General features: G+C 42.6%; 1 protein-coding gene across 1 annotated transcript in view; it reads right to left on the bottom strand.

The window, feature by feature from the left end:
• The window catches only part of LOC124550680 (cytochrome P450 4C1-like), a 109,243-nt gene that overhangs the window by 27,369 nt on the left and 69,735 nt on the right, over positions 1-12,139 (bottom strand). Inside the window, exon 5 of the mRNA XM_047125405.1 lies at positions 1,519-1,728. Coding sequence (XP_046981361.1) covers positions 1,519-1,728 — 210 coding nt within the window. The remainder of the gene's footprint in view (positions 1-1,518; positions 1,729-12,139) is intronic.

The raw sequence follows: 12,139 nt of genomic DNA, 5'->3' as shown, positions 1-12,139 counted from the left end.
GGTCTCAGTGTAAAATTAGTTTTGCGTTATTTCAGTTTCGCATAAGTAAACTATCTATATTTTACTGACCAATACATTTCTTTTCATGTGAGTTATATGCCTGCTGCAGCAGGAAAAATCAGGTAACCACGAGAAAAATGCTCCTTCTGGAGCACAAATAATGCGAATATGATTCTGTTTATTTAAAAGGCTCTGAATGAAAAGCGGGGCACCGGCTGCCTCATTCGGACTTCCCCAGTATCCTTACAAATTTCGCCAAAAACTTTGTCGCGTGAACATATTCGCGCTGCTTTATGCAGAGAGAGTAGATGACAGTGCCAGTGGGAAAGAGACAGAAAAGTAATAAACACTGGATGACGGTAGACAGCAGTTGAGATGCAGAAAGAGCGAAGGAGACAATGGCACTGTGAGGGAAAGAGAGGGGCAAAGTGGCAGTGGACTGTGGTTGACAGGGACAAAACAGTGCTAGGAAAAGAGTGAATGTCAGAGGGGCAGAATCAGGGGGGGGGGGGAATAAAGAGAAAGACAGAGTGGAAGTGGGTGAGAGCCAGTGATGATGAGAAACAGAGTATATGACAATGGCAATGAGGAAGAGAGGATAGTGACAGTGAGGAGAGACAGCAAGGAATGAGATATTAGCAGAAAGAGAGAGCAAGAGGGAGATAGCAAAAGTGAGAAGAGACTGTTGTACTAGCACAAAATGAACAGGACAGTGGCTATGAAAAGGGGAGACAATGACAAAGAGATACAAAGAGATAATAAGTTGAGCTGAATGAGTCAAGGAGAACAGATAAGTGGAAGAGGATGGGTATGAGCGGCTTACAGCGAAGGACTAGTGTGTGTGTGTGTTACAGTTAGGAGAGCGTGTGGGAGTCTGAGGGGAGCTGCAGTTCAAAACAGTACGAATATATTCACATGATAAAATTTTTGGAAAATTTTTTATAGGTGCTGAGAAAGGTGAATAAGGCAGCTGGTACCCTACTTTTGAGTCAGAATCTTTTAAATAAATGGGAACATAGTCGCATTTTTTGTGCTCCAATAGGAGAATTTTTCCGCTGGTGAAAATTATGTGATAAACGTCGCTACAGAGTTTGATATATATGGCGTTGCTGTTTCATGGTGTTACACTTCATTGCTATCAAAGTCATTATTCATAAAATAATGTTATTGTTTATAAAATCCTAGGCACCCATGGCATGTTAAAAGTGGCGGTGACAGCAATTTATATTTGTTCGTGGTTGGGGAGGGATGGGGAAGAGTGTGTGTAAAATTATGTTCCAGCCCCACCATAAAAAAGAAATCTAGACAAACACCTGCTGTCCCCAGTTCATTACTGAGCTCACTGATCTGGTGTGAACACAGGACCATTGTATGGTGTTGTTTTGTGATATTCCTGCGATATCTAGTGTGAATCGATCTCAACATGTGAAATCGCTGTGGCGATTTTCCATGAGGACCACACTGTATAGAGGGCAAGTGTGAAATAATTCTGACACGCCAGCAGTGGTGCTTCCTCACCTTGATGACCCGGTCGAGCACCTGCAGCTTCGCAAGGTCCTGTGGAGTAGCTGGCCTGTGGCAGTTCTCGCCCTCGCACCCCACGCCGAACACGGCGTCGAGTTCGGCGTGCACCGCCTGCTGCCACTCGGGGTGCAGAGCCAGGAGCGCCAGGGTGAAGCTGATGGTACTTGCTGTCGTCTCGTTGCCAGCTGAGATTAGTGTGTACACCTGTGCAAGGGGACCACTGTTAGAGATACTGCTTTCCAAACATCAAGGAAAAATCACAAAAATTTTAATTTATTATTTACATTTCTCCTGGCAGGATAAGGGACGTCGGCAGTAGCATATGGCGGGTTGATACACATTAAAACAAAGTCTTCTGGAGTTATTGTTTATTTGACGACTGGTGGTTCCATGATAGTTTGTTTTATGACAGTTGGCTTACATTGGGCAGTGTTCTCCCTTTTGCTACTATTGTTGAAGTTACCAAACATCAAACAACTCCATGAATCAATTCCAAGTCGAATAACTGCTTGCATAAAGGCCGGACATGAACCAACATTTTATCAACTTGCTCACTTTGCGAAGCTCTTGAATGAATCATCCAATTTTTCTGAGATTTTAATGATATGATTTTCTCTACATGTACATCACATCTATCGATTTTGTCCCATTCAGATAATTCCTTCATGGCGAATATTTTTTTCTTTTGTTTTTTCCTTAGAGTGTATGACAAGCAAAGCAAAGATAACTTGAGCACCAGTAGCACAGGCAAAGAGGGCATTCCAGGCCAAAATAAGATTTTCTAGTGCCAAAAATTGGCCTTAGTGTGACAAAGAAATTTCTAAATATGTACGTCTGGAGCAAAGGACTGCAAGGAAGTAAATCAGGGACTGTGGAGGAAACCCAGAAAGAAAATTAAGCACTTGAAATGAGATGCTATAGAAGTGAATTGAAAATTAGATTGCAAAGAAAATAAGAAAGGAGGTGCTTTTATGTGGAGCTGGTGAGGATAGAAATACGTGGACAACATTGATTAGGGGAACAGGATGATACTATAATTTTTAAGACAATAGGGAATAAGATACGTGGTACTGGAGGAAGCTGTAGAGGGTAAAACGCGTAGGGGAAGGCGGGGATTGGAATATATCCAAGAAATAATTAAGGATATTGGGTGAAAATGCTGCTGTGAGATGAAGAGGCTGGAACATGAGAGGAATTTGCCTTATGCCGCATCAAACCAGTCAGATGGCTGATGACTCAGCAGAACAGTCTAAGTGTGATCAAGTACTTGATTACAAAATTCCAACATAATGTAGGAAACAATACCAGCAACTATTATTACTAAATTTTATTTTTTCTCAATTTCTGTTGCAGTTACATTCAGAAACCTTTTTTTATTTCTAGAGACTAGTTTCAGATTACATTTTCCGTTCTCAGACTAAAGCCTTCATTGTGTACGTCAACATGCATTCCTACCATTGCACACATATGCAATAGCCATTACTGGCATTGTTATATATGTATAAAACAGTAATACTTGCACAAGGTTCAAAAACTTTAGAAAGACCAGAAAGACAGCTCACTCCTACTGCAAACAGTTGGAGGGAGCTTTCCTTTCTGATCTTCGTGAAGTTTTTAGATCTTGCACAGGCATTACTATTTTGTACATATCATGGAGGTCAGAAGCAATCTGAAAAGCTTTTGCATGCATCAGAGGGAAGATTGTGCTGAGCAGTAATTATTAACAAGAAAGATCGACACATTGCGCTGTTTCCGAGTTATTTAGCATAAGTTAGTCAATCAGGTCGACGCACATGCAAATTCAAACACTTAAATGTGCTAAAATGTGGTAATGGACAGACATCTGTGAGACCATCCGTTACCACTTGATGAAATGCTTACTACCAGTTAAAATATTCCTTTTTCAGAAGTGATAAATTTAAGCCAGGTGAGCAAAAGCTACATTTCTTTGGTTTGAGGAAACCAAACGAAGAATATATTTGGCGGGACTGCCTCTGGCATACTGCTTGAATTTGCATGTGTGATGAGTGACTGGCTAACTTCATTGCCAAATAACTCAGAAACAGATCAACTTATCAAACTTTTTTCTGAACGGTTATTTCTCAACACAACCTCTCCTGCAACATCCTTAAAAGCATTTCAGATTCTTTCTGACGATCGTGTATAAGAATACCTGTCAGGGCTAATGCATATAAGTGCACTGGAGGAAATGTATGTTAACATCAACAATGAAGGCTATGGTTTGAGAGTGGACAATGTTCTCCAAAACTAATTACCACAAATAAATTATTTTTTTAATGCAGCTGTGATAGAAACTGGGAAAAAATACATTCTAAAACAGGAGAAAAGTTCTCCACGAAGGAGGTATGCAAATTGGTCGCAAGCTTATATTCATTCTGGTTTCAACAGAAAATGCAAAATGGCTGATGGATAAGTTTGTGATGCTGCAGTGTAATAGCACCATGCAGCTGGTAAGGGCAGTAAACAGCGGACGTGTCGATATCAGGGCATAAATTGTTTGTGAATTTCAGTCCATGCACTGAGCTGGACATTAACTATGTCTCACAGACAGGTGCATGGGCAACCTACACAAATCTCAGCATTTGAGAGAGAATGTGTAGTTGGTAATTGAAGAAGCCAGTTGAAGTATTTGGTGAATCGCTCAGTATTTGAATGACAGAGTTATCACTGTTCAATGATGTTTGCCGTAATGTGTGACCCATGGCTGAACACCGCATCAAAAAGGAAGTAGTCGACCTAGAGAGACGATACAATGTGAGAATTGAGCAATGGCCAGAGAGGCATTCAGAGCCCCAGATTCATCATTATCATCGATCCGACATGCAACTGGTGGTTCATTGACTACAAGGGGCATTAACAGGTAGCTCGCAGAAAGGGGGCTTAGCTCACAGATCCCCTTATGCCTACTACCATTGACCACTACATCAACAAGCCCATTTACAGTGGCATTGGGCACATTCGGCCTGTAATCTCATTGGACAGAGTAGAATTGTCTTCAGTGATGATTCGCACTTCGAACTGAGCCTCGATGACCAACGAAGACATCTCTGGAATCATCTTAGACAGAGATGGGATACCAGCATAACTGTTGTCCGCCACACGGTCCAACAACCAGGAGCGACCATCTGGGGTGCCGTTTCATTTCCTTGCAGGGCCTCGTTGGTTGTCATCAGTGATACCCTTACAGCACAGAGGTACAGCGACGATATTATAGGCCCCCTTTTCTTGCCCTTCATGGTAGACCATCCTGGACGTACATCAAAGCAAGATAATGCCTGCCCGCACACGGTGAGAGTTTCTACTGCTTGTATTTATGTTTTACAAACCCTACCTTGGCCAGTAAGGTTGGCAGATCTCTTCCAAACTGAGAACATTTGTAGTATTATGGGTAGGGCCCTCCAACAGCCTCGAGATTTTGCGGACTTTCCTGTTGGACAGAATCTGGCATGATATTCCTCAGGATGACATCAGACAACGCTCTTAATCAATGGCAAACTGAATAACTGCTTGCATAAGAACCAGAAGTGGACCAACGATTTACTGACATGCTGAACTTGCGCAGCCCTTTCTCTTGAATAAATCATGCAGTTTTTATAAATTCGTAATCAATCGTTTGCCTTGACATGTACATTACGTCTACCAATTTCCATCCTGTTTGGATAACTCCTTTGTGGTATGTCGTTTTTTGTCTTAGAGTGTATTTTTACTGATGCTCTCATAATAACCATCAGTTAGAAAACAATTCAGTTCTTTAAAGTAAGCAAACCAATGTTCTGGGTCCTGATCCAGATGGGCTAATTGGGACCGATCGACCGTCATGTCATCCTATGCGTATGGTCTCACTGGATGTGGTATGGAGGCGTGTGGGGTCAGCACACTGTTGTCCCGTCTGCTGGCGGCTATTTAGACCTTGGAGCCACTATTTACCATTCAAGTCGCTCCTTAGTTGGTATCACGAGGCTGGTTGCACCACATTTCAGCCTTCCCATCAAGGAATAATCCTTTCGAGTACAGCAAATAGAACTGGGATTCTCTACATTGCACTCACACATGCTGACCACGGAGCTACGGAGACAGGCTTGGGTTCATTAAGTACTCAGTTCACGTTCATTTGCATAGAATATTGGTTTGTCACCTGCGAACCACATTACACTGATCTTTTTCACCTATGTTGTTTACAGATCTTTATGCCATCCCCACAACCTCGTATCCAAGCCTCTTGATCCTGGGATGAATCATCTCCCAAATTTCTTCGCTACATATCCTCCTCCTATTGATTTTTCCATTCTGAACATCTTATTCCTCCATCTTTCTTGCATGGAAGTTGCTGACATAGACCTTTTTATAGCTACCGTTCACCCCCTTATTTCATTATATGTCCATAGCATTTCAAAAGCTGTTTTTCCTCTTCTTCTGTAATATATGTAGGAGTTTGCATTGCTTCCTGACTGCTTCATTTGGGATCTTCTGTTGCTTTAAGACTACAACTTCTAGAAAAATCCATTTGCATGGTGACCGGTCTTCTTCAGTCTCTTTTTGTTGTTTCCCAGGATTTTGCTACTACAATCGAATGCTGTGTGTTACTGATTCATAAAGCCTTTTCTTGCGTTTCTCTTAATTTGATCCTACCAAAGCTTATTGAAGGCCGGTTTGGCTCGAGTTGTCCTCTGCCTTATTTCTTGTTTACTAGAAGCCTGGTCTCAGATTATGACTCAAAGATATTTATACTTTTGGCATGCCTCAATTGATTTTCTATCTATGATAGTGTCATGTTCTTTACTTCTTACACACAATTTTGTCTCAGAAAAATTATTGTTTGTCTGGCAATATTGAATGTTTCACCTAGTTTCTTCGTCATGAAGTGGAGAGTACACTTTTCAGACTTTCGCCTCTAGCCAGTCCTGTATAGACGTTTAATACGTTTTCTTATTCCATTTTGAAAAGACGGCATTCACTTTTTATGTACTGCAGCCTTTCTCTGAAATCACAAAAATTACTCCGAAAAATTAAGGTTTTCCCAAATGTGAAAACGTGTTTCAAGGTATAACATGGTCATGTACCTAGGAACAAATATTCGACTTAAGTTTAAAAGCGTTGCAATCGGAAAAATTTTACCAGTACTGTATTTAATAGCCTATCTGTCACATTATTACTCTGTTACACACCAATAATCAGTCATATTAAGCAGAACAATAATCAACAACCATTTACAAATTAAACACATTTTAAAATAGTAACTATTGGCAACTAAGACGAATTTCTATTTTCTAAACAGATAAAATTGTTAAGGCATTAGAGAAACTCAAGAATCACGGGCTCCATGTTCCAAGATACAAGATGCTGCGCGACTGACGAAATATGGCTTAACTGCACATACAGTGAGGTGGCAAACGATATGCACAAGTACACAAAGCATAAAAGGACAATGCATCGGCGGAAATGTTATTTGATTCGGTTGATTCATGTGAAAAGGTTTCCGACATGATTATTGCTGCACATCAGGAATTTACAGACTTTGAACGCAAAATGATATTTGGAGCTAGACGCAAGGGACACTTCATTTCGGAAATCGTTAGGGAATTCACCAGAGAACACCAGATTTCATTTATTACCTCTCACCATGGAGAATGCAGTGGACGACGGCTTTCACTTACCGACCGAGAGCAGCACGTAAATCAGCGTGGCACTTATGACGAACGTATCCGTTAGGACAATGCCACTGAATTTGGCGTTAATGGGATATGGCACCAAACGACCGGCGCGAGTGCTATTGTTATGACCACATCACATATACCGTCCTTCCTGGACTTATCGGTTGCACCCTAGACAACTGGGAACTATAGCCTGGTCAGATGAGTTCCGATTTCCGTTAGTGAGAGCTGATGGTGGGTTTCGAGAGTGGCGCAGACCCCACGGAGCCACGGACCCAAGTTGTCAACAAGGCACTGTGCAAGCTGGTGATGGCTGCGTAAGTATGTGGGCTGTGTTTACAAGGAATCAACTGGGTCCCTTGGTCCAACTGAACCGATCATTGACTGGAAATGGTTATGTTCAGCTCCTTGGAGACCATTTTGAGCCAGTCACGGACTTGATGTTCCGAAACAACAATCAAATTCTACGAGAAAGGCCAACAATTGTAACAAAAGACGAATATATTGACGTCACTCAGCCATATAAGTGAAATGAAGTGAATTTTTATATAGAAAAACGAAGCTAAGGGATACACTCGTGTTGAGATGGAGGCAACCGAATTCTGGAGGTCCCAGCAAGATATACAAGAGCGGAAGTCTCCCTAGAAATGTCGATCGACTATTACGAAACTCTTTTTCTAAACACAATCGTAAGTACTGTTCAGCCATCCAGTCTCAGATGACAAGAAAAAGGTGTTCATAGTTTACTGTAAACTATTTTCGGAGATTACTGGTAAAATCGGGAGAGGACTAAGTTGATATGGATCCATTATTGACGATATATCCAAGTTGTTCACACGCAAAGACAGAAGAAACTGCTTGTGATTTTTTAGCAGATGCTTCTGGTTTATATTTTTAAGTGGAATAGTTATCTCAAAGAATCATTCCAGTAATAGGTAATGTCATCATTACACCGCCGTATTCTGTTGTGGTGATATGAAATATTTTAAACAAGTGTGGAGCAACAGCGAAACCAAAATTTTGTAAGATACTGAATCTCAATGTTCCAGTTGCCAATTTTTCGATAATATTACATACTACACTCCTGGAAATTGAAATAAGAACACCGTGAATTCATTGTCCCAGGAAGGGGAAACTTTATTGACACATTCCTGGGGTCAAATACATCACATGATCACACTGACAGAACCACAGGCACATAGACACAGGCAACAGAGCATGCACAATGTCGGCACTAGTACAGTGTATATCCACCTTTCGCAGCAATGCAGGCTGCTATTCTCCCATGGAGACGATCGTAGAGATGCTGGATGTAGTCCTGTGGAACGGCTTGCCATGCCATTTCCACCTGGCGCCTCAGTTGGACCAGCGTTCGTGCTGGACGTGCAGACCGCGTGAGACGACGCTTCATCCAGTCCCAAACATGCTCAATGGGGGACAGATCCGGAGATCTTGCTGGCCAGGGTAGTTGACTTACACCTTCTAGAGCACGTTGGGTGGCACGGGATACATGCGGACGTGCATTGTCCTGTTGGAACAGCAAGTTCCCTTGCCGGTCTAGGAATGGTAGAACGATGGGTTCGATGACGGTTTGGATGTACCGTGCACTATTCAGTGTCCCCTCGACGATCACCAGTGGTGTACGGCCAGTGTAGGAGATCGCTCCCCACACCATGATGCCGGGTGTTGGCCCTGTGTGCCTCGGTCGTATGCAGTCCTGATTGTGGCGCTCACCTGTACGGCGCCAAACACGCATACGACCATCATTGGCACCAAGGCAGAAGCGACTCTCATCGCTGAAGACGACACGTCTCCATTCGTCCCTCCATTCACGCCTGTCGCGACACCACTGGAGGTGGGCTGCACGATGTTGGGGCGTGAGCGGAAGACGGCCTAACGGTGTGCGGGACCGTAGCCCAGCTTCATGGAGACGGTTGCGAATGGTCCTCGCCGATACCCCAGGAGCAACAGTGTCCCCTGGGAAGTGGCGGTGCGGTCCCCTACGGCACTGCGTAGGATCCTACGGTCTTGGCGTGCATCCGTGCGTCGCTGCGGTCCGGTCCCAGGTCGACGGGCACGTGCACCTTCCGCCGACCACTGGCGACAACATCGATGTACTGTGGAGACCTCACGCCCCACGTGTTGAGCAATTCGGCGGTACGTCCACCCGGCCTCCCGCATGCCCACTATACGCCCTCGCTCAAAGTCCGTCAACTGCACATACGGTTCACGTCCACGCTGTCGCGGCATGCTACCAGTGTTAAAGACTGCGATGGAGCTCCGTATGCCACGGCAAACTGGCTGACACTGACGGCGGCGGTGCACAAATGCTGCGCAGCTAGCGCCATTCGACGGCCAACACCGCGGTTCCTGGTGTGTCCGCTGTGCCGTGCGTGTGATCATTGCTTGTACAGCCCTCTCGCAGTGTCCGGAGCAAGTATGGTGGGTCTGACACACCGGTGTCAATGTGTTCTTTTTTCCATTTCCAAGAGTGTATATTGTACCAAACACGTAATATGTTGTAATACAACAAGCATTATACAATAATATTTTCAACATTTCGCGGCCCTGTGAGCAACTATATAATTATTAATATTAGATTTAAAAACTAACAGCCTCAGTTGCAAAGTTTACTTAGATTTACCTAGGTTTCAGTCAGGATAACCCAACCTTCTTCAGAATAAAACTAACTACCGTTCGTCCATAGTGGACATTGTCAAGCTAAAAGTACAAATCCATAAATCATCGTCAGACTGTAAAAACTTACCTGAAACTGGCTCGGCCCCACTTCGCGACCACGATGCGGCAGACACGAGTGCTGTACTGGAACTGACTGTAACGTCATGAGGCCCGCCTAGGCGGACACAGTACCTTGCGCCTGCTCATAAACTGTGTGATGGGTACTTGTTGGGACAAGATGCAAACCTAACTCCTGACCTTGAATTTACTAGTAAAGTGAAATAAAAGAAAGGTACAGCTAAGGAGGAGGGTGTATTGTTATCCTGTGCAGAACGTACTTAGATTGACTGTCTTAACATTTATGAAGTATTCGTCGATCATGATATGAAGAAGACATCACGTGCTTACAACGTATGGTCTGTCTAGCGAAATTTTGTGCTTACGCACGATGTTTAATCACCTAAAAAGAACTTAGGAGTGGGAAGGATGATATAAAGCAAACATCGTCATTATTGTGACTAGGTCTAAAACATTTTTTGGGATGTAAATGTTAAATATTCGCTTAGCTATGGTTACAACGCACGAACATCCTATTGACTTAGCACACAAATGGTCATGAATGAACTTATGAACAAGTCTACATCTAATCTGTGACATCTGGCAATATGAGTCATATAAAATAGATGGTTATTATTCAAGATTTACAGCTTGGTTGTGGATCACCTACATGAAGACAAATTTAGTACTCAATTGCCGCCACATTATCCCCTACTTTAGTGTTTTCTGTAACTCATAACCATAACTTCCTCATGAAGCTCAATCAGGCACGTGCATTAGTTTATTTTGACTTGATTCTAGACCATTTCAGGTCAAATATACTAATCGTGAATAATAACCACCTATTTTATATAGCCCGTATTGCCGCATGTTACAGATTAGATGTAGACTTGTTCATAAGTTCATTCATGACCATTTGTGTGCTAAGTCAATAGGATGTTCGTGCGTTGTAACCGTAGCTAAGCGAATGTTTAACATTTACATCCCAAAAATTTTTTTAGACCTAGTCATAATAATGACGATGTTGGCTTTATATTATCCTTCCCACTCCTAAGTTCTTTTTAGGTGATTAAACATCGTGCTTAAGCACAAAAGTTTGCTAGACAGGCCATACGTTGTAAGCACGTGATGTCTTCCTCATATCATGATCAACAAATACTTCATAAATGTTAAGACAGTCAATCTAAGTACGTTCTGCACAGGATAACAATACACCCTCCTCCTTAGCTGTACCTTTCTTTTATTTCACTTTACTAGTAAATTCAAGGTCAGGAGTTAGGTTTGCATCTTGTACCAACAAGTACCCATCACACAGTTTATGAGCAGGCGCAAGGTACTGTGTCCGCCTAGGCGGGCCTCATGACGTTACAGTCAGTTCCAGTACAGCACTCGTGTCTGCCGCATCGTGGTCGCGAAGTGGGGCCGAGCCAGTTTCAGGTAAGTTTTTACAGTCTGACGATGATTTATGGATTTGTACTTTTAGCTTGACAATGTCCACTATGGACGAAAAGTAGTTAGTTTTATTCTGAAGAAGGTTGGGTTATCCTGATTGAAACCTAGGTAAACTTTTCAACTGAGGCTGTTAGTTCTTAAAATTAAAATTATACAATAAAATGTAAGTTAATCATTCAAAGCCAAACATGTCCAAATGGTTTGTGGAAATGAGAGCATGTCCATATTTGCATGAACTTTCTAATGAAATACTTTCATTGTTGATTTGATTTACATATATGACCTATCCTTTGGTACAAAAGTAGGCGTTTGCATTGAAATATATTATTTTCATTCATAGGTATACATGAAATAAGTATTATGTTGATTGTAAGAAACTGCATTTACTGGATATCTTCGTCCTTGTGTGTCAAATCCTCACATACAAATTGAAACATCAGTTGTGAGGATGTGAAACCCTGGCTTACACCTTTCCTGAATGAGATTTTCACTGTGCTGTGGTGTGTGCGCTGATATGAAACTTCCTGGCAGATTAAAACTGTGTACCGGACCGAGACTCGAACTCGGGACCTTTGCCTTTCGCTGGCAAGTGCTCTACCATCTGAGCTACCCAAGCACGACTCACGCCCCCTCCTCACAGCTTTACTTCTGCCATGTCCTGAGTTCGAGTCTCAGTCCGGCACACAGTTTTAATCTGCCAGGAAGTTTCTTACACCTTTCCTGCTTTTTGGCCTCTTAGTTTACTCCTAATAGTA

This window comes from Schistocerca americana, chromosome 9, assembly GCF_021461395.2.
Source record: "Schistocerca americana isolate TAMUIC-IGC-003095 chromosome 9, iqSchAmer2.1, whole genome shotgun sequence".
NCBI classification, from domain to species: domain Eukaryota; kingdom Metazoa; phylum Arthropoda; class Insecta; order Orthoptera; family Acrididae; genus Schistocerca; species Schistocerca americana.
Note: the sequence above shows the minus strand (reverse complement) of the source record. Positions and strands in the feature narration are given on the sequence as shown.